The sequence below is a fragment of the Pseudoliparis swirei genome, chromosome 2, assembly GCF_029220125.1.
Source record: "Pseudoliparis swirei isolate HS2019 ecotype Mariana Trench chromosome 2, NWPU_hadal_v1, whole genome shotgun sequence".
Taxonomy (NCBI): domain Eukaryota; kingdom Metazoa; phylum Chordata; class Actinopteri; order Perciformes; family Liparidae; genus Pseudoliparis; species Pseudoliparis swirei.
The window spans coordinates 17058944-17085386 of NC_079389.1; the positions used below are offsets into that span (position 1 = coordinate 17058944).

The 26443-nt window shown below is 42.1% G+C and overlaps 2 protein-coding genes across 4 annotated transcripts; one reads left to right on the forward strand and one right to left on the reverse strand.

Annotated features, from left to right (window-relative positions):
- Positions 1-1517: 1517 nt before the first annotated feature.
- Positions 1518-5216, forward strand: LOC130201356 (GDP-Man:Man(3)GlcNAc(2)-PP-Dol alpha-1,2-mannosyltransferase-like). Its single transcript, XM_056426328.1, has 5 exons — positions 1518-1596; positions 1731-1955; positions 2611-2813; positions 2908-3726; positions 4085-5216. The coding sequence occupies exons 1-5, from the start codon at positions 1541-1543 to the stop codon at positions 4366-4368; spliced, it is 1587 nt and encodes a 528-aa protein (XP_056282303.1). The 5' UTR covers positions 1518-1540; the 3' UTR covers positions 4369-5216.
- On the reverse strand, positions 5097-25008 carry LOC130201329 (serine/threonine-protein kinase Nek5). 3 transcript variants are annotated; one of them, XM_056426289.1, is made up of 24 exons: positions 24929-25008; positions 23712-23839; positions 23282-23378; positions 23095-23192; positions 22909-22992; positions 21775-21845; positions 18511-18597; positions 17131-17185; positions 16825-16938; positions 15789-15875; positions 15471-15543; positions 13559-13641; positions 13006-13058; positions 12712-12870; positions 12448-12526; positions 12182-12292; positions 11620-11700; positions 11135-11218; positions 9064-9132; positions 8506-8595; positions 8222-8396; positions 7269-7379; positions 6971-7082; positions 5097-6522 (listed from the first exon to the last, which is right to left on the reverse strand). In XM_056426289.1, the coding sequence occupies exons 2-24, from the start codon at positions 23832-23834 to the stop codon at positions 6216-6218; spliced, it is 2403 nt and encodes an 800-aa protein (XP_056282264.1). In that variant the 5' UTR covers positions 23835-23839; positions 24929-25008; the 3' UTR covers positions 5097-6215. The 3 variants fall into 3 exon arrangements, with proteins under 3 accessions (XP_056282264.1, XP_056282256.1, XP_056282273.1); XM_056426281.1 differs by having other exon boundaries at positions 12137-12292; XM_056426298.1 differs by lacking the exon at positions 8506-8595 and having other exon boundaries at positions 12137-12292.
- Positions 25009-26443: the final 1435 nt, after the last annotated feature.

The window sequence follows — 26443 nt, forward strand, 5'->3', positions numbered from 1 at the left end:
CAGATACACACACACACAGACACACACACACACAGACACACACACAGACACACATACACACACACAGACAGATACACACACACACACACACAGACACACACACACGCACGTGATACAATATTGTTTTTATAATATTTGCCTTTTTTATATTTGCCTTTTTAATTAATTCTAGTTGGTTGGCATGAACTAATAAAATATAAATCCTCATTAGCTAAGCAGTGATGAGTCATAGAGCAAGTCACCTAGTTACAGGTTAACGTTGACTAACTCTGGGTACTGTTAAGTTACTTAGTTGGGTTAGCAGGAAACCTATTTAACTAACATTAGTAATAAACTACAGATTAACGACAACTAGGCTTCCGAAATGAAATTTACTGTGAGTAAACTCTGTACTGATATTATGAGATTTAAATCCACATTAAGTGGAGGAAGTATTCCGTTACGTCAGACTAGAGGCAGAGCCTCTAACTATATATACTGTGACAAGTAAAACAATCCAAACTTTACATCAGTAAAAATACAAAAGTATCAACATTAAAATTGAGAAATGTTTTAAAAGTAAAAGTAGGCCTACACATTATACACAATGGCTAAAAAAGATCGCAACAAATAACTAACTAAAGCTGTCAAAATTAATGTAAATAAAAACACAATTTCTTTTTCTCAAAGATATAGAGGTCCGGTAAATCTCTGTTTCAAGAGAGACACAAAAAACAAACAATAGAAATGCAACAGAAACAGGCCTGTGGTGGATTGTAATCAAAGTATATTTACAAGTGGCTACTTTGTACTTCACTACAACTTTAAGTATACTCATTTCATGCTATATATCTTTCCTCTAAATTCAGAAGGAGCTGTTGTAGCCTACTTCTTATCCCATTACTTATATCTGACAAATGTAGTTTTGAGTTACTTTTCAGCAAAAGATTGTTTTATCACTGACCTGCCTCCTCAGATTGTGGTTGACAGAAGTTTTAATGTGAAACGTACCTCCACTCTTTACCTCAGCATGGCTTATTAAAAACGTTGTCAGGAGATTTGGTTGTGTGATTTGTGTTTGGAAACTACAAATTCAGATGATTTAAGAGAGTTGGATGAAGATTTCTGTAAATTACGGTTTTCAGCTGTTTAAGTTAGCTAACTTTGTCTAAAAACCCTAAAACTAAACCTTGCGCATATCTATTAGTCCAGGAGTGGAGTAACTGTGTTTTGTGACACGTGTTGCTCCACTGAAAACTACACTGAGCAGCATTGCACCTCAAACAGAGGTAAACATCTCCACCCGGAAGTCCTGGCTGACAATATTAAAACACCATTTATTTTTATTTTATATGTTTTTGTTAATTATTTTGTAAGTGTATGTATTTGCTTGGCGTTACTTTTATTTTCAACGCGTGTTGTAAATTAATAAACAAATAGATACATGTCACGTGTCGATGACACGTAAGTAAACAATAAACGCTAAGCCAATCGCAGAGCGGCAGGTCGGTCAGCTGACACAAGCTTCCGGTATTGTAGCGTCAGGAGTTGTGTTGTCAAAATGGCAGAACACGATCATCACCATCACGTTTCTCCGTGTTTCTGCGATTTCATGAGGTAAGCTTCTTCTCACGAGCGCCTCGCTTCATTCACAAGTCGCTCGTCTCAAAGTAATACGTCTTTACGTTAAAGTTCGGTTGTTTACGGCCCCGGTGGTGTCACGTCTACTCCCCCCTCTCCTCCTCCTTCAGGTTGTTGTGGTCCCTGGTCGCGCCCTGCGTCTACCTCAGCCTGGTCCTGACCCTCGTCCTGCTGCTGCTCGTGCTGGGGGTCCGGATGTGGCTGCGGGGCCGCCGCAAGGCCCGCCGGGAGCAGGACGGCGGCGGCCCCGTGGTGGCTTTCTTCCACCCGTACTGCAACGCCGGAGGAGGCGGGGAGCGGGTCCTCTGGTGCTCCCTGAGGACCCTCATGAACCGGTAGGGGCCCCCCACCTGTTTACACTGTGGACAACAGCACGTGGCTTCTGCTACTTTACACTCCGAGACATCACAGACTAAAGTTACGGCTTTAGTTACTGAGCCGATTCAGATTACTAATATCACAAATAATCCACACACAAATTATGACGTCATATTATATACATTTATAATAATAGTGCGTTGTTCACATACTTCATTGCACTAAGTCTCGGTGTATTTGGTGAATAAAATTAGATCTTAATGCTGCAGCATACAATTGTGTTTCTTCCAAATCAAGTGTTATTGCTTCACAACTTTTTTTGGTGTGAAAAAATGCTTGTCACAATTTCCCAGAAACTTCTTAGGTATTACATTTCTTTTTACTTTTGTATATATTCAGTTTACTGTCAAATGACAAATACATGCAATTACAGCAAAATCCTCATATTTGAAAAGCTGAAACCAGTTTTTCAATTTGGGGTCGCTTACACTTATCGATACATTAATTCACCATAAAGAAAGTGTTTTCCCATCTTGGTGTCAAGAAGTTGTCGGTTCTGCACAGACCTCAACCCCATCCAACTCGGGGGGTCAAACCGCTGCAGATGGTTCAACATGTGGTGGAATGAATCAAACCGGGAACTGATTTGATGCTTTCCCTCATCTATCCCAGGTACCCCAGCATCTCCTTCGTGGTCTACACTGGAGACCAGGGAGTGACCGGCGAGCAGATTCTGGACGGAGCCCGACAGCGTTTCAACATCGCGCTGCCTCGACCGGTCGCCTTCGTCTTCCTGCGACACCGCTCACTGGTGGAGGCCAGTTCTTACCCATACTTCACCCTGCTGGGTCAGAGCGGCGGCTCCGTGTTCCTCGGTAAGGAAACGCGTCACTTATCGTGAATTAGTTTTCGATGGACGTAGACGGGGATTGTGAGTTGGAACACGCCGACACTGTGTGGTCGTTGCAGGCTGGGAGGCGCTGACCGCCTTCGTCCCCGACCTGTACGTGGACTCGATGGGCTACGCCTTCACCCTGCCCATCTTTCGTTACCTGGGAGGCTGCGCGGTGGCGAGCTACGTCCACTATCCCACCGTCAGCACCGACATGCTGTCTGCGATCACAGAGAGGAACCCCGGGTTCAACAACGCTGACTTCATCTCCAGAGACCCCGTGCTGAGCGCGGTCAAGGTGGTTTACTACTGCTGCTTCGCCCTGCTGTACGGCCTGGCCGGCTCCTGCAGCGACGTCATCATGGTGAACTCCACCTGGACGCTGGGACACATCCTGTCTCTGTGGCGCTCCCCGAGCCGCACCAGCATCGTCTACCCTCCCTGCGACGTCAGGGCCTTCCTGGACGTCCCACTGGAGGAGGAGAAGGAGAAGGGGGAGGAGGAGGATAAAGGGGAGGAGGGCTGGGAGGAGCTTGGCCCGGAGCTGGAGCGTGAAGAGGAAGGAGAGCCGGACAGGAAGTGCCACTCCATTGTGTCGGTGGGTCAGTTCCGACCAGAGAAGGACCACCGGCTGCAGATTCGGGCGTTTCGCAAACTGCTGGACAGGAAGAGGGAGGGGCCTGGGGGCCGGGAGTCTCTGCGGCTCGTGCTGATTGGCGGATGCAGGAACCAGGAGGACGAGGAGCGGGTGCTGATGCTGCGAGGCCTCTGTCTGGAGCTGGATGTGGCCGACCGCGTCGACTTCAAACTCAACGTGCCCTTCGAGGAGCTGAAGAGGGAGCTGGTGAACGCCAGCATCGGTCTGCACACCATGTGGAACGAACACTTTGGTATCGGTGAGGACAACGCGCCACAATTACACCTTCGTATTTATGAAAACTACACTTTACTGGGCTTTATTACTCAGTTGCTTTGAAGGTCTCCCCAGACATTTCTTTATGATACAAAATGTGTCATTATTGTGTCTCTTTATGACGAGATGTATCCACGTTATTGTTGTTCAGCACACTAAACATTACACCCTAAAAATCATAGCATGTGAACATCGTACATTTAAAAATGTTACGTATCACTGTTGGCCATTTCAAAATGTTTACAACATAGGAATAATTCTTAAGTGTTCATCTTTGAAAGGTTATAGATGTTTACCAGCGTGACCGTTTAAATATAATAAAGTTCATTCTCTCTCTCTAGGCGTGGTGGAGTGTATGGCTGCAGGCACCATCATCCTCGCTCATAAGTCTGGAGGTCCAAAGCTGGACATCGTGGTACCGTATGAAGGCGGACAGACGGGCTTCCTGGCCGACAGCGAGGGGAGCTACGCCGCTGCCATGGAAACCATCTTGGCGCTGTCTCCGTCGGCCAGACTGGAGATCCGACATAACGCCCGGCGCTCTGTGGAGCGATTCTCTGACCAAGAGTTTGAGGCTTGTTTCCTCGCTGCCATGGCGTCTCTGATGAGTAAGCTGGAGCTATGAGGAGGATCAGCCGAGGCCCGGAGGTCCACCGGGGACCGGGACTTGTGGGGCGAAACGGTCACATCCATGTTTAAAACAAGCTTCCAACGCTGCGTCTCGTTCCTCATTTAAAATGGAGCCGTTGTTCAGTTCCTGGTGGACACCCACAGATAAACTTGTCTTTCTTATCCGCTGCAATTTAGGAAAAAGAAACGGCAAAAAAAAACACATTCCCAGTGACTTTGCACGTGTCAAACTCGACGAATGTTCACCAAACGGACAGAAAGGTGGAGGAGCAACAGACGAGAAGCGCTGTTCAGTATCAGCAGACCCGTCGGGGTTAGTGTCATACGTCACGATTCGACTGCGAGCCGTCATGAGAACCTCCCCCGCTACAGGGATGATCGCGAAAATGTCGATTCATCAAAAGGGACCCGGCTTCGGAGAAGCAGACGACGGACCAAACATAAAAGTTTGATTTATATCAATCAATCAATCAATAACGTATTCATGGTGAAGTTTCCATCTCTTTTCCAGTTACTGAATGATGCTGAAATGGATGTGATGGGGTTTGCAAAGTTATTTTTCCTGATGAAGTTCCCCAAATGAATTCTTGGTGTTTCTCTGCACATCAACGGAGCACTTAAAGGTGTTTGGGTGAAGATGCTGGGCAAAATATCACTCATTTAAACGTTGTTTCACTTTCTGCATACCTGTTTGTAATGAGTTCACAAAGATATTATCCTGTGTGAAATATAAAAGATGTTTATTTCAAAGAGGCATTGTTATTAAGAATGTTCATGTAGAGAAGATGAGAAACTGAAGTTCCTTTTAAACAATACTGAAATAAAGACAATCACCAAACACTTCATGGAAACTGTTTTTTGTGTGCTGCCTGCGTGTGGAAACAAACGGTTATAGCACAAAAAGTACAAAACATTAATGCTGCTTAAAAGAGAAAAACTTAAACTTAATTATTTCATTCTGCACCAAAACAAAGAATCACGATAAATCCTATGAAAAGACCAAGAGCAACAATTATTCAAACATGATTTCCTCCTGTTTTTTAAAATTAAAAACTATAGTGACAAACTGTTTTGGGAAATTACTAAGCCCTTATTGTGCTCGTGTATTTGTGTCTTTAAAGATTTACGTCTTTAGTAGGAACTAAAAGAATTGAGAGAAAAATTAAGTTATTTTTGGTCTTTTCGTGGGATTTGTTTAAAGTAGGAAAGATACAGAATAAAACCAGACTTAGACGGTCTCTTTTTATATTCTTGAGCAACATCTGCTCTGTGGAGCGATGAGACTGTATCCTTCCTCACATTAATACATGAAAAGAAATGTCATATTTCCATCATTTCAGCTTTGACGAAAGCTCTTTTAATGACCTCACCTCATGGCGTCCTCAACGGTTTAATGTCATTAAATTGATAATTATCTCCACTTGCTGTTTATCTCCATCAACCAATGAACTCATATTCACACAATTATAGTGGATGGAATTGCTAATTCATTTTCCTATAACTTTAGCAATTTCCTAGAAATATAGTTATAATTTGCACTAAATTTGGATGCCTTGATTTCTGACCCTTCACCATCCTTCAAGTGTGGCCGGTCAGAACTGCCAGAAACACTTTGAGACCTCGTTCAACATACAAACTGTTTTGTTTCACGCAAACTGAGCCTTAAAAACTGAATTAGCGGCAGTGGCTGGTTAAAGGTGCGCTGCAGAGAAAAGATGACCAAAGCATTTCATTTGTCTAAAACAAAGGCATAAAACATTTGCAAAGCTGAATTCAGTGTTTTTACCGTAGTTACTGCCGTCTTATTTTGACTCAAAAGAATAGTTGACGGTTTGTGAGCACTCAGGTCGGATGCTGCAGCTTATTCAAAGTTGCGTGATCGGACTGACCGTCGCATTCTTCGGGCTCAATCGGAGCAACGTCCGCACGGGAATCTTCAACTTCCCTCTGGGTCTGTCGAGAGTCTTTAGCGTTCACTTCTCTTCCAACCTCGGTCTCGTTCATCCCATCATCACCATCATCATCATCATCGTCCGCCGTCTCCTGTGTGCGCTCCGCCTCCTCCGAGCTCCCGTCCTCCATCACAAACAGGTTCCTCATGGAGTCTGCCACAGCTTCTCTCAGCTCGTCCTCCGACTCCTCAAAGTTGCTGATGAGAAAAAGGAAATAGAAAATGACCTCATGCAGAGCACTCTGACGGCAACCAAAACATGTTGGTGAGTAAGGACGAGGTATCGGTCAGGATGCTCCTCAGCGTGTGCAAGAGATACAGATACTGCGGCAAAAAAACAGCAAGAAAACTCGAGTTCCACAGTCCATGTGTCTGTCACTGCTTATCCAATTCAGGGCTGCGCGGGGCTCTGGGCAATGCTAGTCTATCACATGGCTGACCCAGAGAGACAACCATTTATGTTTAAATTCACACCTACGTGGAAATTAGAATCATCAATTAAGCTCTTTGGTTTGTGGGAGGAAGCCCACGCTGACACAACATGTGTGTAAAAATGTGTTGCGTGGCTATGTTTGCTCACGCACACTAATTAGGGTGGTATACTACAATTATATTCATAATTAAGCAGCGAACAGAAGTTACTTACGTGTCGTCATCGTCTGACCTCGGCTCCAGACGATCTTCATCCATCTCCATATCGGACTCCTCTTTCTCCTTCTTCCTCTCCTCTTCTGCTCCGTCTTTCTCCGGCTCTGAATCTGAACACAGTTCAATATGTCGGATTTGTGATAGAACCTCATGTTTTCTGTCCATGCTGTCAGATAAAACCTCTAACTGAACAGCTCTTCATTCTAATAGTTATTCAATCATATTAATGTCAGTGACTCTGTGGCCGTGTCCACCGTTAATCAGTCGGGTGTCAGTGTGAGAGCATAACGTCTGACCTGCAGTCACCGAGTCCACAGTTGATGATGTGAGTTCAGCCTGAGCGAGAGCGTTCAGCAGGGTGTTGGGGGGGTCCTCGGCCCACTGTCTGCAGCCGGCCGCCTCCTCGCCTGAAGGAGGGGGCGGGATCAGGAAACATACTTGGTCCCAAGTTCCTTCAATATCTCCACAGCCATTTTAAAGCTCTACGTGATAACTAAGACGCAATCACCCGTACAGAATGTCAGTATTCATAACGTTGGTTGCACTTCCGCGAAGGTGAATTTGGGTTTCCTGTTTTTATGCTAAGCCACAGCTAATGATATCCCGGCTGTGGGTTCAAATTTAATGTACAGCCACGAGAGTGCTATCAATCTGAACATCTAACGCTCGGAGAGAAAGAATAAAACTGTTTTTGAAAAAGTTCAACTATTCCTTAAAACTAAGAGAAGAAGACAAGGAAAGCACAACAAATAAAAACTAGAACGGGCACTCGGTAGAGCGCATACCTTCGCCGCAGCCACATTTCGCCGCAGCCAATTGGATACAAATTGACCGTGCTATGGTAAAAAGATGATGTTGACCTTTTCATGACTTTGACCTTGACCTTTGACCCGATCAATCCCAAAATCTAAGAATATGGTCCCCGGATAATAACCAATCATCCCACCAAATGTCATGCGATTCGGTTTAATACTTTTTGAGTTATGCAAATAACACACAAACACACACACAAACACACATACAAATAAATACACAGCGATCAAAACATAACCTTCCGCATTTTCAATGCGAAGGTAATAAAGTTAAAGAATAAACTATAAATATGTGAAACCTTTCGTAAACAGTGAAATATAGTTATTATTGATCTGCTTTTTATCCCTAACTTATAATGGATACCTAAAAGTCACCATGTATGATTTGAATACTTGGTCGGGCCTCTTCACTCTGATGTCTAACAGGTGTACTGCACCTTGTTCAGCCTCGGCAGCGGTGCTGGAGGCAGAGTTCACGTCCATGTTGGCGAGTGCGTCCAGCAAAGTCTTTGGAGTCCTCTGGCTCCACCCCCTCCTCACCTGCGACCAATCTCTGAGCTTCAACTCCGCCCCCTCCTGGAAGCTCGGAGTTTGGTTCAGAGGGTCCACTTCCTGATCGGAGAATCAGAACAGATTGAGAGAGTCAAAGGGAAGAAGAGGAGTTGTGAAGAAGAGACACAGAGTTGTTCACCTCCTCCTTCCCTCGTCTTCCATCACCCACTTTCTCCTCTTCTTCCTCACTTCCCTCCTTCTCTGCGTCCTCTTTAATGATCACTTCCTCATCTAACCGGATCTCAAACATGATTCCTTTCTGCAAGTAAGTTAAAAACAAAACAAGCAAAAAACAATGAAACTCATCTTTTTGTTAAACGTGTACGTTCTCTTTCCCAAGAGTGACATTTTTCATCTATGAAAGACCGGATTTACACTTTACGGTTGTTGTTCGAAGAGGTTCATGATCTTTTTGTCCGTTTGTACATTTTACTTACTGAATATACACATCACAGGCTATTAGTAAAAGTGCATGGGAGAAAAGGAGAACAGCTGATTCCAACAGAGATGACACCTTCATCGTTATGGTGCTGATTAATCCACAGCAGCATGACATGTAAATCTGGTAGGGAGCTATCGAGGTACCTTGTGTACCTTATGCTATTCTACGTAAAATATTCAAATTTTTTTTTATTTGGGTAGTCGATCGTGATTAGAAGCTGTAATAACTCTACGACAGGTCAAACTCTCTTGTTAAGGCATCAGCTCTGATCTTTAGTTTCGTCACCTTGTCTTTGTGTTTTCCCTCCAGCGCTCTCTGCTGATCTCTGATCTGCCTCAGAGCTGCACCCATGTCCTGCAGGAGGAGAGAGACGCAGGGAGGACATGCTGTGAGAGGACATTACGTCTGTGTTCCGTTGAGAGCTCATGGGATGAACATGACCTGTGTAGTTTAACATGTTATATCTCTTGTGAGTAACTGCATGACCAGGGTGTCTACAGGAATAAACCAGTGAAATTTAAGACTTTTTAAGACTTTTTAAGACCACGTCTAAATAAAATTTAAGACCTAACGTACGAAGGAAATATACATTAATCTAAATTAATTAATTCAAAGTAAACACACTGATGTCTGTTCAAAATTAACAGTATGGTGTAATGCAAAAGGATAACACAAATGTCATTGCTGTTGTAAATTATATTTATTAATACAACATTTTCAGAACATTTAGGTCCCATGAACAAATGTCTATAAAATCAAGTAAATATATTTTTACAATACGTGCAACATAGTTCCTTTTGAACAAAAAAATCTATAAAATAACATAAATAACATTTCCAGCTGCTTTTAAAATGCAAATACATTTACATAATAGAATGTATGTGTGTGTGTGTGTGTGTGTGTGTGTGTGTGTGTGTGTGTGTGAGAGTGAGTGAGTGAGCGAGAGTTCTCATGTCTCTATGTGATGGATGTGTGTGTCACAGGTTCATACGTCTCCTCCTGAGCTTTTGTGAATATACAAGGAAAACAATCCTTTTCAAACTGTATGAATACAAAAACTTCCAGTTGACATTTGGTCCATTCTCCTGGAAAAAAGAAAAAAAAGGCAGACATTAGCCAAACAACAGTCACCACATCTCTTATGACACCACTTCAGATTAATGTCAGACTGGATAAATATGAATGAAAACTATTTTTACAAATTAAGCAACGTGAGCCATCCCTTGAGCCTAGTGAACACTATGTAGACATATTGACAGGTAAACACCACTCTACTACCATTCTAAAACTATTTTTAATTAGTCTAATTAATGTGTAGTGCGCCTATCCATCGCTGTTATTAACTTGACACATGAGTAAAGCTTAACTATATGAAACACATACTCATATACAAGAGGTTAGTTAATACATATATTTATGTTAGACTTACTTTGAGGTGCTGAAGTAGGTCCTGGGCGTGTCATGGCCCATGAGCTCCACAGGATCCTGACTGGACCGGGTCATTTCACCAAGAGCACATGAAGTCCAGCTGTCTGCTCGCGGTGGTCTGGTCCAGAGTCTCGTGGAACAGAATGAAGAACGCACCGCAGCATTGGACTTCGGTGATGAGCTCTTTGTTGCAAGGCGCTGGATTTCCTCCGGTGACCTCCAGCGTTGTAGTTGACGTCGTTGCTAGCGGCGGAGCAGGAGCTAGCGGCGGAGCAGCAGCTAGCCCCGCGGGCTGCTGGCGGCCTTCGCTAGTCTCTGTGCTTCTTGCTCTGCTCGTGAGATTCCACCGCTGGAAAGTCTCCCGACACATAACGCAGCTTCAGAAGCATTTCACCGACCGTGACCAGAAACACTCGTTCTCTTCAAGCCGTTGTTGAACTTGCATCCTGCCATGTTTTCTAAACTAGTCGATGCTTCACGTTGTAGGGGATGGGACCGAATACGCGGGGCCCCTTTAAGAGAAGGGGCGTGGCCCCGGTGACACCAGAGACACCGCAGAGCGACCCGAGCAAAATACGGACCTGGCGGAACAGATTGCCTCATATTCGTAATGACATGACACCCAAAAAATTTAAGACCAATCCAATCTGAATTTAAGACAATTTAAGACTTTTTAAGGCCTTATTTTTAGGAAAAGCAATTTAAGACTTTTTAAGACTTTTTAATGCCCCGCGGACACCCTGAATTGACGGGTGATGATGTCATTGGGAAAAATAAACAGACAGTGTTTAAAGAAATGAAGGAGCACGTCACCAATGCCTTTGATGTTGTTTCTGGCATTTAGATGCTGCTTACCAACGTGTTTGACCGGAGTTTAAAAACCATGATGGCCACAAGGAGGGTGACACAAGTGATTGCTCGTATTCACCTGTGCAGGTGGAGCTCCCTGCTGCTCAGGCTCAGGATCTCTGGGCTTCACTACAAAGGTTACATGTTTATTTGGTGGCTGAGGCTGAAAATGAAAATATATAAATGTTTTACTCTCATTAATCATGCAGACACAAGTATACAATCACAATAACTGGAGTTACTGACTGCAGGAGCTGATGTTGTCCACTTCAGACTAGATGAGGAGGCAAAGACTCTGCAGGAGGACTATATCCTGACTATTTAAATGGTACCCCTGTAATCTAATAAGTGTACAATACTGTAATGTCTTTAAAGGTCCAGTGTGTAGGATTTAGGTGGATCTATAGGTAGTAATGAAATGTAATTTTCATAGCTATGTTTTCCTTCATGTTTAATCGGACTGTCAACAAAGGGTAAAGCTAATGGTAAACAAACCATGCACCTTCATCATCGGTTGGTTGGCTGTTCTGTAACCTGAAGTGGAAATGAAGTGTGTGTGTGTACCTCTACTTCAGCTCTCAGTCTCATCTGTCTCATCTCCTGGTGATAGTCCTGTCTGATGAGATCCAGCTGACGCAGGTACTCCTGCGTACACACGTGCACACACACAGACAGACACACACAGACACACACACACAGACAGACACACAGACACACACACACACACAGAGACACACAGAGGTCTTTTCACAGAGCTACTTAACACAATACGTGGGTAAATGTAGCTGCTTTCCATCTCTAAAAAGCCAACATGTGGTTCAAACTCCACATAAGTAGTGGTATATGTGTATTTTATGTTCATATATTACTTAATCATATAATATCATTTATTTCCCAGATTTCGGAGGAACACACATGTATACCTGCTCATTTTTCTAAATTGTTTTGCAAAACACAACTTTCCTCGAACCCAACTAATTCACTCTTCACTAAATCATCTAAACTAAAAGAAAGTCCCAACTCAAGATCTATAGAGCTGATCCTTCACTTTAATGACGGGTGTGTCTCCTGTGGGTCCTACCTGATGTCCCATTACTGAATGACGGGTGTCTCCTGTGGGTCCGACCTGATGTCCCTCCTGCCTTTTGTCCTGGAGTTCATATTGTTGTTCATGTCGCACTTCCTGCTCCTGACCACCGGGCTTCCTGTTGCACTCAGCTGTACACGGACGCAGACCCTGATGATCAGAAAGTTACGGTCATTTAGAGCTGCAGTGGAACTTTGCATCAGTTTATTATATATATATATATACTCCAAAAAGTGACTTTACATTGTTTTTTTCAATGCTAGAGTTTTCAGAGTGACAGATATGAGGCGTGAGCTTCATCCTACCAGCTGTTTCTCTGCTCTCAGCTTGTACTGGTTGGCCTCTTGTCTCCTCTGCAGGTATTCATGATGAGCTGCAGCCACACTGACAGGTGAGGGGTTGGAAACAGAGACATGGGTCATATTGTTAAGAATACAGAGTGTCTGGTTTTGAAAAATAAGTCAGAATACATCTTCTCGTTCTGGGACGTTGACTGGAAAAATATATCCACAGATTAATAAATAATGAGGAGACCTTTTAGTTGCAGCCCTGGTTGTATGAACACTCACAGCTGGTATGGTTCCACAGTGTGGTCCTCACATCGCTCCTTCTGAGGAGGAAGAAGAGGAGATGGAGGGGGGAGGACGTCTTCCTCGTTCCTCCTCTGAAAGGCGTCCAGCTGGGCGTAGTGGTGCTGGTAATGGCCGACTGGCTTCTGTCCATTAAACCTGCATCAGTAATAGTTTTAGGTCAAAGTCCACCTCTGACGCTCATTGAGAAGTCACAGCATCACTGAAAGCTGAGGAAGAGTCCCGTTCATGGAGGGAAGAGGTTCATTGTGAGATACAGTCGACCTACTTCACCTTTGGTTCTGCGGGCCTGCAGCATCTCGGTCTGCAGCTCTTTGACGAAGAGGCTGCCATCATAATCAAATTAAGTATTACGAGAATAGAAAGAAGAAGAAAACAGAAGGGTCCAAATATGAGACAGTTGAATGGCCATGGTGTATATTTTATTACATTGTTTATATATATATATATTGTATATATATAACATATATATCGATAGTCTCCCACATTTGACAGCATCATTTTGAACAACGTTATATATTTCTTATTTCAGTTGTTGCTCAACAGTCTCTGCAGCACATTGTACACATCCCTAATTTCTCAATTCAAGATGTATTATTGATATTTGCATATAATATACAAACTTAACAAGTAATCATTAGATCAAAGAGTTAGGTTCGACCCACACTTGGTCAATCACTTGTACTCATTTCAATACGACGACCCCAGCACCATAACACACTTAAACATGTGGCTAAAACACCATTCACTGGGTTCCAAGGTATTTTTATACAAACAAGTTTTCTTTGCCTATGATCATTATTATTATTATTATTATTAATATTACTTTGTAGTGGACTCTTAGTGGGACTTTCCAGTCTGGTTTAGCCGGCTGTCTCTTCACGGCGGCTGCGGGCTTCTGTTTGTTCTCTGGATAACAGGAAATTCTCAAGTTAGAAAGCAAAGCATGCCAACAAGCTGTTTATCACAAGATAATGGTGTAACTTTAAATCTACACCTTTTAAATAGCTTTAGTTACTAGTAATGTCTGTGATTTAGAATGGTTCTGATGAACCAAACATTGTTACTTTAAGAATTGAGCAAATTGTCCCCTGTCTTAAGCTACATGAACAATTTAAAAGTCTTGGATCGTTTGTGAAATGATCTTCTAGAATATGATGCATTGATGGAGATTAAACTACCCAACACGTTTGGCTGCTGCATACATATTGCACATGTGCACCCATAGGTGGCATGAGTTGCCTGTTTAATACTGCTCTTCCTGCTCTAGTTCCTTTGTCTGAAAGTGTTTTAAAAAGCCCCCCAAAAATAATCTGCTATACATTTTTGGGTAACAAAAAAAGATATGCCAAGCATGTTATTGGTAATTACATTGTAATGACACATTATGAGCTGCTTGGTCGGGGATGAAAGATGAAGACGCGTGAGTTAGGTAACCATTGAGAAGCAGACGAACAAGTATACACAGGCCCAAATATCTGATGTCACCAACACAGAAAGCAAGCACACGCGTGATCACAATCAGTCCAATCAGGACCGCGGAGTCCAGCAGGGACTCGACCGAGGAGAGAATCGTGTTTCCCTTCAGTTCGTCAGACTGGAGTCGAGCCAGCAGCAACAACACGTGACCACGCTGGTGTCGGTGAACGACCACTGGGGGCGCCACAAATCAGAGTCAACATATCTTATGAAAACTGAAACAAGTTAATTAAGGATAGCGCCGTTTAGCATGCGAATGCTCATCGCGAGCGAGCGTTTTAGCACCATTGTGGCATCAGTAACCTGCCTGAGAATTACATTGTTCCATGAATGATTAGATAGTTACATGTTGTGTCCCGTGACAGATATAAACAGTAGTATGTAATCGCATAAGTACTTATATACATACACAACATGTACATACGTACATATAAACAGGTTTCCTGGTGGAAGTCACGTGTCAGTGCCTTCGATCTCCGGCCTTGTCCGTCACCATGGAAACATTGTCACATGACATGAAAGCGCTTTGGTGCTGTGACGTCGCTAGTGACATCACGGAGCACCGAACCAGTGATTTCCAGCAAAGCAGTAGGGATTTGTGAATCTCACAGGAGAGGTGGGCGATAGGCGGTTCAGAACCGCCTACACGGGAGGAGCGATTCATAGGCGAGTCTGATTATGAATCGCCTACCTCCCCAACGGGGTGGGACGGTTTGGCGAGAATCACCTTGTGTGATTACTCCTACACCCCATCCCGGGGTGGGTTTGGTTCTGTGGGATTCACAAATGGGGCCCTATTTAACCCCTTAGTTTAGTTTAGTTTATTTCAATCAGCAAAATATACAACAAGAGCGCGCTGGTTGTATATTTTGTACGTATCAGCGGGGAGACTGACAGCACAGAGCGCTCAACGAGCCCAGGGGGGTGCTCGTGAAGGTGTGCTCACCTGTGTGCGCGGATGTGTCGGCGCGCATCACGGCAGAGCGATGTGACATGAGAAGTGTTAACGGGGGGGGGGGGGGGGGGGGGGGGGTGCTGAGCGATTACATATATCTCTTGTTCTGCCTGTTTTGTGACATACATGCCTAAAAGGCGCCTAATATTTCTAGACTGAAATAATATCGGCATTATAATTATTATAACTATGAGGATTTCTTTAGTTGCCTATTTTGTGGAGCCCCTCAGGACTTGGTGCCCTACGCGCAGCGCGTAGTGCGCGTTATGGGAGCGGCGGCGCTGCATGCGTGTCATACATGTACCTGCTGCTCCTGCCCGGGTTTTAACGGCTTGGTTTCGATGCAGCACCGTGTGGCTGAACTCCTCCTGCATCACCTGCACGCACAAGAACACACACAAACACGCATACACATACACACACACACACACATGTTTGTACGTCTATATTTCTGAGGACCCTCATTCAATAATACAAATAATGGCCATGTTGATTCAAATATTGTAACCAACCGAATACATATACATTTACCATTTAAATACCACTAAATCCACTCAAATATTTTCATGTTCACTGGTTTGATCGTTAATGGACCAAGTAGTGAGTCGTAAGGATTCCTTACCTGTGGATCCAGGTGTTTGCTGATGTGCTTCTCCAGGAAGGGACGCCTGAGGACGGAGCTGACCGAGGGTCGGTCCAGGGGGTTGACCTGATGAACAATGTGCGTGTGTTATGTGTGTGAGTAAAATGAAAGTGAAGATGAAGACTGAAGAGCAACATCATTCGCAGAAGATGCTTTTTAAATTCTTATAATTATTTGTGCAGTCCAATAACAAAAAATCATCACAACTGACAAAACATAGATTTCCAACAGTGTAACTTCCTTTCTGTACAGTATGAAACTCTATAAATGACTTACTTATGAGACATTTGCTTTCTACACATTGAATAGGTGCAGTGACCTCCATCTAAAGGTTATTCCATAGATGTGAAATCTGTTCCCGTAAACATCTGAAGGAGATATTTCCCCTGGAAGCTGCACAAGTTTCATCTTCCTGAATGTCTACAGTAGACAATGGAAGCTTCCTCATGGGCCGCTCAGGCTGATGTTCTGAACAGCTGTTCAATCAGCTAACAGACATTCTGACATTCACACTTTCCTCTTCAAATGTACTTGTTTCGCACTTTGAACTCAGCCGCTGATTAAAGGAAGAATGTGTCTGACAAATTGTGAAACTGTCAGATGACCCAGAAATGTTGGTATTCTGTATTACATTCATGTAAATTCACAATCTTCATGGTTTCTGAAGTTTATAGACAATAATACACAAATAGACAAACACATTCTCCTACACTTGCTGACAGGAATGCAGTTTCAGTTCAAGGTTCCTCCTCAGGGTTCAACTCAGTCCTCAGAGTTCCAGTTGGAGTCATCATGGTGACCACAGGGTGCACGTCTGAGTCATCAGTGATGCAATTTGGAATCACTGATTGTTTACGTCACAGTTAATTGGAGTTGAATTGTTCAAATGTGTGTCGTCATTGTTCAAGTCCAGGTTTAGCTACAAGTACTGACCTGTTGTTTACACACAGCTACAGGTTGGTGTACCTCATATCCACACACTGTAAAGGGAAATGATCGCTGAAGAGTATCTGACCTTGAAGAGTTGGGTGATCAGCAGGCGAAGGTCATAGGAGTAGTGGCTGGGTAACGGGTTGTAGCTCCCCTTGCAAATTGTACCGACCAGCTGCCGCAGACTGCTGCCCTCAAACTGCAGGAGAAGACAGTTAGAAAACAACACACACACACACAATGGGTGAAACAATCAATCAAATAATCAAGAAAGTTATTCGCTGACTAAAATACAATATAAATAATAATTAGCTGCAACAATATGTATCCATGCTAATTTTGCTTTATCATGTAAGTGACCAGCTGTTTGTATGGAAGTGGTGCAACTTACTGGATGCCTCAAGGTGCAGAGTTCATACAGGACGCAGCCCAGAGACCAGATATCCCTGTAGAGAGGACACACACACACAAACACAAACACACACACACACACACACACACAATCTGACATTAATTTAACTTTAATCATTTCACAACTTCCTGCTTTGTTCCATCACTCCCACATGTGTTCCCAGCACGAGGAACTTGACAGAATCAGGGATTGTATTTACGAAGTGATCTTGATGCAGCATTCGTGCATCTTGTGTAACTTTACATATTTCGTGTTGCAACAGGATGTTGGGGCCGGCCGGGCTCGACATTATGCCCCGTCCCCCTGAGCTAAAGTCATAAACACCAGAAACAAAATCATAATGTAAAATTCCAGAACAGAGAAGCCGTCAGAACATATTTAATGGAAATGTTTTCAGTTCTGGAGTCACATGACAGCTTTTTGGCAAGGAAATAAGTGTGCGTGTGCGTGTACGTGTGTGTGTGTGTGTTTGTGTGACGTCTTGGGAGAATGAGGCCATTGCCAGGAATTAGGATCTCTTTGTCCAGTGAGTTTAGAACTTTGTTTGGGTGAAGGTGAGGGGCTCAGGTGTGTATTATGTAAATGTGGATCTCAAGTTAAGCGATCCAAACATGTCTGTGTGAGTGTGGGAAAGAGGAAGTAACTTTGACCTCAGTTTAAAACCAGAGTGCAGAGAAGAACATGATGTGTCTAAATACACAGAAAGAGATGGTAAAGAATGATAATCATTGTGTGTTTGCTCCACTTCTGTGTGTGTGTGTGTGCGCGTGTGTGTCGTTTCCGCCTCAACAACGAGGTTGAGGTCATCAACCCGCTGAAACACGAAAACAACTGTCACAGTGCATTTTAACCCTCCTGATGCCTTCGGGTCAATTTGACCCGATTCAATGTTTAATCCTCCTGTTACCTTTATATTTACTGACATATTTTACCCTTGGGGTCAATTTGACCCCAGCAATTAAAACCTCCTGAAAATTATTAGAATTAATATTGTTTTCCAAGTTTAAGTGTGAGGTACTTTATGTTTGTTTGTTGACTACCGAAAGAACACCGACATTAAACATTGAATCGGGTCAAATTGACCCGAAGGCATCAGGAGGGTTAAACTATTCGTGGTTGGTTTCAGCCAACAGCGTCACGAGCATCAGAATGTTAATCAGTCAAAATGAATCTCCTCTTTGGTTCTCTAAATGACAATTTGCAGGAACATCACACACAAAGTGACAAGAACATTAAGTTTTTTCACAACATGAAGCAGATAAAACTGCAACTTCGGGAAGCTGCGGGAAAAAAATCGTTGAGAAGAGGTAGTAGTTGTTCAAATGTCCTTCTGTCTACTGGTTCCATCCGTGTACGTACGTCTTGTTGTTGTAGGGTCGACTCTCGCAGATCTCTGGGGAGAGGTAGTACGGGGTCCCCACACAAGTCCTGGCCAGCTCCATGGTGCTGCACGGCCACAGGTCAAAAACACAGCAGTCAGCGTTCGTGGCATTAAGTCAAACAAAAATGTAACTCACTACTCCTGTTCATTCCAAATATGAACTGACCCCTTCCTAACATGCTAGAAACATGGCTCAAAACATCCAACGTCAGCCCACTGAAACGGCTAATAAGTAAGAAAGAGACAAGCCAATAGGAAGATGCCCATTGCTCAGCCTTAGAACATAACTCAGAAGGGCTTTAAAAAAATATATGTATATATATATATTAGGGCTGTCAGCGTTAACGCGTTAATCTCTGCGATTAATTTGGCCGCGTTAACGCACTAAAATATTGTAACGCAATTAACGCAACTTTGTTTACTTCCGGTGTTCGTTGAAGTTTTTACACTCAAACCGAGTGTCAAGCCGCGGCAGTACGGTTTAACACTGTTTCCGTTTTTAAAACAATTATTTCTCCGCGAAAATAAGGAGCAGAAATCAGTTTAAACTCGTGGATGAATCAGTCGGGTTTCCTCCTGCTCCTCCTTCCTCCCGTCTCCCCCTCTGATACACAGAGGAACGAAGGGGCGACGTGTCGGGTGACGCGGCGCGGAAAGAACTCGTCACACGAAACCTTCACCGTGATTGGTCAATCCGTTTGTCTGTCAACATTTTGGGGAAAAAACAACCAATGAACACTCAGTAAATCACAAAGGACCTCCCACCTCACAGGGTAGGCTCTATAGCAGCCTGTCAGTCAGAGAGCAGAGAACACGGCGCGAGGACAATGAGGCTCATTGAATAGAGCTGAGATTGTTCTGGAATGTTTGATGTATAACACGTGGGTATGTGTCATATGCAAACGCCTTTAAAAGGTTTTTTGTTTTGTAAAATGTATAAAATGCCCCCAGCCTCCAGAGGGTTAACGTGACATATTTGAATGTCAGTCAGTTACCAAGGCCACTGGTTCTGCTGTTCAATGTTAAAGATGACAGGACCAATGGGGTCTCAATATACTTCTTTTTTTTTACTAATCTGATGTTTCACTGAAGAAACAATTTATCATCCACAATATTAAATACCTCGCTGGCACTTTATAGGTAGGAGCCTCTTTGAAAACACAGCTCTGTGTGAAGTTTGGTCTTTAAAAAGAATGAACTTTTAACTTTTAATTGCGATGAATGAATTTCAAAATGTGCGATTAATTAGTTAAATTTTGTAAAATCGATTGACAGCCCTAATATATATATATTAATATATATATATATGTATATATATTAGGGCTGTGAAACGATTACATTTTTTAATCGGATTAATCACAGGTTTTTGTGGATTAATCATGATTAATCACATATTACCGATATTCTCGGTATATTTTGTGAGAACATAGAGATTTATGACAAAAGACGGATATACACATTTATACATTCTTCTATACAATGGTGCTGCAACTCAGCAGTTATTTAGCAGTTTTCTTCCATATGGAACATTAATACATCTTCATCCTAAACAGAATGTTTAACCCTCCTGTTACCTTTCGGGTCAATTTGACCCCATTCAATGTTTAATGTCGGTGTTCTTTGGGGTCAATTTGACCCCAGGCTGTTTTTCACTGTGTCAAACATATCAGAAATATCAACTTTTTTATTGATTTAAAGGGCTATTTAGGTAGTCAACAAACAAACATAAAGTACCTCACACTTAAACTTGGGAAGCAATATTAATTCTAATAATTTTCTGGAGGTTTTAATTGCTGGGGTCAAATTGACCCAGAGGGTAAAATATGTTCGTAAATGTAAAGGTAACAGGAGGGTTAAACAGAGCATTTTTCTCTTGTTTGTCAACCATTAACTCCACCATGATACAATCTAAAGGTGGACAGATTGACAAGTGACTTTTTTTTGCTCGGTCCCGATGCGCGCGCACGGAGCTCTGTGGCGCGAGACGGAGATCGATAAGTGTTAACGCAACGCGAAGAGACAGAAATGACATGCTGCTGTGGAGATACGATCAACAACAGACGTTTAGTTTAATAAAAGAACAAAGACGTGCTCTAGAGAACATGTCAGGGGGCGGGCCAATCTCTTTAATGTCATGCGATCTACCGACACTACGCCGCGATCGACTGGCAGGTCGCGATCGACGTGTTGAGACCCTGATCTACAGGAAGTAAAAGTCGTAACAAGGTTTCCGTAGGTGAACCTGCGGAAGGATCATTACCGATGAACAGACCGTCTGCATGAGAGCGGACAGAGTTCAGATTGAAGTGGTGTATTGGAAGCTCATTTTGCAAGTGACTTTTTTTTCGTCCCGACGACCAACAACAGACGGATTGGAAGCTCATTCTGCGCATGCGTTAAATGCGTTAAAACAAACTAGTTAAACCTGTAATTGAATTAACTTAGTTAACGCGTTATTTTTCACAGCACTAATATATATATTTATGTATATATATATATATATTTATTTGCTGGAGCATTAAAGAATAAGGCTTGTGGTTCAATGGTGCAGCTCATCCAAGCAATCTGGGTTCCCAGTAGGCCAATTTTTCCCCTTTCATTGGCTAGTAGTCGGTTTTACTTTGTTTGGGTTGGTTAGGTTTGGCCATGAACGGTGAGATTGTTAATACTGATGGATCCAATATTAGAGCAACATTTAACTGGCTGGCCGAACTGGAGCTAATTTCAACTATATAAAGTTATGTAGTTTAGGTCAATCTAGGGCCCCTCCAACTGGTCACCAGATAAATCTGAGCGGTCTTGTTTCCAGCATCTTGACTTTTCTCTCATTTTTTTTGTTGTGAAATATTGATAATTTGTTATTTGGAGAAAATCTCTCTTTTGTGTAACTGACGTCAACTCGGACACATCTGAAAAACAGCAAGGGGGCCAAATGAGACACGGCTGCTTGTGACGAGTTACAAGCAAAGACGGTTGCTAATCGTCGATATAATCGCTATAGAAAAAAGGATTGTATTTTATAGTATTGAAATAATACATATAAATATGTTCCCCTGTTTTCAGTCCCACAGGCTGACCACTATTTCCACAACATGTGTGTTTACATGTCCCGGTCGACAGTTTGTGGAATGATAATTACTTGTTTGGAGGCCTTCCATGTGTTATCGAGCCCTCAGGGATAAACAGCTGCACTGTGTGTGTGTGCGTGCGTGCGTGTGTGTGTGAAGATGACACTGACTTACTTATTCAACATTCTTGCGATTCCAAAGTCCCCAAGCTTTGCTTTCATCCCTCCGTTGGTTAGGAAGATATTCTGGGGCAGAGGGAGAGCAGGAAAGAAAGCATTTCTGTGTTCCAGCTGAGGAACAGTGACTTTGCATGTATCCTGTGTGTGTGTGCGTGCGTGTGTGGAAACAGATATGATTGATGAAAGATAGTGACGGTCGTGAACAGAGACGTAGTCTGTGGTCAGTTATTCTGGGAGTTGGCACACAGCGAGGCCTTTGTTTCCGAGCAAAGCTGAAGCTGCGGACAGTTTAGCCTCACAATCCTCTGAACTCATAATAATACTCGTTAATTAAAAAGTTTCACCTCAGGGTTTGTGGATGATGTTGTTCACCATGTACAAGTCGTTCTAGGAATGCACAGTGTAGTCTGTGTGATACGAGGCTCAGTTGCCTGAAAGGTGGCTGTAAAATGTTTCCAACAGCAGCTGTGATCAGTGATGTGTCTTATTAGAAATGCGCCGCTATATTTACACGGCACATTGCAGACAAAACCATGCGGAAAGGTAAACAATGAAGCTCAAGCAACACAAGTTTAGTATTCTTATCCCAAACTTTATTCTGTGAGGTGTATTCATGTGAGAGTTTCAAGTCAGATTAACCACACATTCCTAACAGCACGTGCACTTGCTTGTTTTCACCCTCCTGTTGCCTTCGGGTCAATTTGACCCCATTCAATGTTTAATGTCGGTGTTCTTTCGGGTCAATTTGACCCCAGACTGTTTTTCACTGTGTCAAACATATAAGAAATATCAACTTTTTTATATATTTAAAGGGCTATTTAGGTAGTCAACAAACAAACATAAAGTACCTCACACTTAAACTTGTAAAACAATATTAATTCTAATAATTTTCTGGAGGTTTTAATTGCTGGGGTCAAATTGACCCCACGGGTAGAATATGTCAGAAATATAAAGGTAACAGGAGGGTTAAACATTGAATGGGGTCAAATTGACCCTAAGGTAACAGGAGGGTTAAACATTGAATGGGGTCAAATTGACCCTAAGGTAACAGGAGGGTTAAACATTGAATGGGGTCAAATTGACCCTAAGGTAACAAGAGGGTTAATTAGATAAATATCTCTTCAGATACCTGAGCTTTGATGTCTCTGTGAAGGATCTTCCTGTCGTGGATGTGTTTGAGGCCGAGGCAGATCTGAACAAACCAGTCCACGACCTGAGGATTGGTTTCACTCTGAGTGTGTGTTTAAATTCAGTTGTTATAAATGTAATGACAGAAACATGGAGAGCATCATGAGACCTCCAGAGACCCCCTCACCTGCTCCCCAGTGAAGAAGACTCCTCTCTGCATTTTTATCTTCTTCATCAGATCTCCTCCACCACAGTACTCCATCACTATATACAGGCGGCCTCTCTCTATGCACACATGGAGCAAACAGTACAGTATATTATGATATTAAGTATATTTAGACATGAGTACATGTTCTGGGTAGCGCTGCACTCACCTTGAAATGAACTGATGAAGGCCACAATGTTCGGGTGTTTCATCTTTGACAGCAACGTCACTTCTTTCTGGGACGATTCCTTTTCCCTCGCTGACATCTTAGCAGCGAACACATTTTAATAAACTTTAACTCGCTACACGTGTGAATGAACACTATCCCAAAACTACTGACAAATCATTTAAATAATGAACTTTTTTTTAGAGCTTTGTATTTTTTTGATGTTTTAGGATGCTGCATAATTTGCTGTCTGGAACTTTCGTTTAAACAACATAATTAGTTGGTTTTGAAGCGATCACGGCTCATTGACTGTGAACTTGTGAAGTTGCAGTCTTATGGACATAAAACCTTCTCTACGGTGTATTTGTTTAACCATACATTCTAAAAGTAGTTTTATTCAGGAAGGCCAGTGGAATATATACTGTGCTGTTACCTTTCTGAGGTTGATCTGTTTGACCACACACTCTCCGTTTCCATCTCCCTCTTTGTCTCGAACCAGGAAGGCTTTACCAAACGCACCCTCTCCAATCTGACGGATGACCTCATAGTTGTTCATAACACCTGGAAGACCCGAAGCAAGAAACACCATCAAGTTGTGACACCGAAATGTGAGAAGAGAAAATGTGTTGTTTATCAAAAATTGTAAAAGCTGCAAAATAGTTGCAGAATTTCCTGTTGATTGACAATCAGTTAATTAACCTATTGTTTCAGCTCTACGGTGGGATGTTTGAGGGAGGTGAGAAAATATTATTACTATTAGTGTCAATAAAAAACAAGTCATCGGCGCTTTGTGTGAAGCTTTAAATGTTGTAGCTCGAAGTGAAACTAACTTCTATGTATAATGTTGATTAGTTCAATATGCAGCAGTAAAGTATCATTATTTAATAAGCTAATCATTTATTTTATATATAAATGTAAAATATAGCAGCAACAACGTAATGTAGTGAAGTAAAAGATACAATGTTTGCTTCAAAATATAGTAGAGTTGAAGTATAAAGTCGCATAATCAGAAATACACAAAGTACCTCAACATTGCACTCAAATATTGTACTTATGTTTGATTGTTTGATTTGTAAAAAAATGAAATGGTGAGAAAAGCCATCTCACAATTACCAAGGGTTAAAATAGACGCCATACAAGTGTTTGTATTGTCCAACCAACAGTCCAAACTTTCACATTATTAAAGCATCAAAAAATATTAAAAATTATAATCATTCAAAAGATATGCAGATCCTGACATTGTAAAGCTTGAACATTGAAATGTTTACATAAAACATTAAATTATAAAAATAATTACATTTTCTGTCAACATTTTGATTTATCGATTAATTGGGTTGTGTAGTTCATTTTTATAAAGTCTTCATTTGTTTTATGTGCAATGTTCTTAATCTATAAAGTATCTAAAGCTGTAAAAACAAATGCGGTTAAGTAAAATGTAGTTTTCAATAGGTCCCTCTGAGAAGAGTAGAAGAAAAAAGAAACATAGATCATTACTATTATCTGGGAAATTGTGAAAACTTCCGGCGGAAGTAGCCCGTTGCCGTGGAGACGAATACACGAGCTACTAACTAGCTTCCAAACTAACACAAGTTCAGTCTTCGGCAATACAAACTGGTTTTCCGTCTAGTCGCAGATAACAGATCTTCTTACCCTCTACAGAGATTTCTTGTTCTGAGAAGTCACAGTGAACTAAAAAAGCGGTGACAACGAGTTTAAACTAATGAGACGGCGAAGTGTCTCCGGTCTAAATGCTGTCAAAAAGATACGGCGTTTGTCAAATACGGCAAGCGCAAAGGAGAGGGGGGCGTGCAGGGTATGCTGGGAGTTGTAGTCATGGTCAGTTCATAAATACGTACAATAATATATATTGATGAAATAAACATAAAGTTAAAGTCCGTTTATGATAATAAGACACCCTAAAGAACTTAACAGCCAATTTACAATCGTTCACTTTCAAAACTATTTAATTGTTATATATATATAATAGTAGTCCCATTAATCTGAATACACCAGTGAATTGATGACTAGATAGAAAATAAAAACTTGCCTAAAACTTCCTCAGTGAACAAGAGTGTTATGGCACTTCTATTTAAATTGTAACATTCACTCTCACTCAGTTCCTGCAGTGTGACATTATCAAGTCAATATAACATGTTTTCTGAGTTGCTTTGATGAAAACAAGCCAACTACTCAAACACACACATGCGTGCAGAGATGACACAGATATTAATCAGTACAAAGTTGGAGTGAACTGTGTCGGCCTTAAATGGAGAACAGGCGATGAAGTGCCCCGTAAGGGGCCCTTACATTTGAGAAGATGGGATTCAGTGACATAAAGGCTGGCCTTGGTGGGAGAAATTCTTCTGCACGCTAATACCCTTTAAATTTTGTTCCACCCTTTCCCCTCAGAGAACCGAGATCTGTCACTATCTGCAGTCGTCGCTCACGTGCCTCTCTGTAATCAGAACCAGAGGCTTCACATGTGCTGTAAAGACAAGATCCTGATTTAAATACCAAGTTTGGCAGCAGAGGTTTACAGATCATGTTGCCGTTGTCACATTTTAGCAATCACACCCCAGAAAGACATGCCAGGAATCCATGGTGTGTGTGTGTGAGAAGTTATTCATGGTGTCCAGTATGTTACTCTATCTGAAAGAGTGTTGGAAATGTAGTGTAAGCATTTAGTGAATATTTCCCTTAATACATTATTAGTTGTGCTAAGCTAGGCTAACTACATCTGAACATACATATGTGAATTTGATAGACCATTTCTAAATTAAAGGTTGCCCTCAAAAGTACATCATTCAAAGACATCAAAACAATTTAACTTGAGGTCTTAAGTTTATCCAACTAGTTTTCCCTTCCCCAAAGTTGAAGTTGTTAGCATGGTGTTATCGATTAAAAGTCAGAGGATACCAGGATTATCAAATTTATTGTATTATTTAAAATACCCATCTATGTTTAAATACATGTTATTGCAATCGGATAAGCCAAAAGTAATTTGTAAATAGGTGCCTTAATGAAGAATTCTCTTCATTTGTTTAAGTATTATTTGTTTTACTTTCTGTTTTGTGCCATTGTTTGGTATGTTTGTGATCATGTTCCTGAGCTATATACAACAATTAAGAACATTAAAATGATAAATGATGCTGCTGGTTCTACATG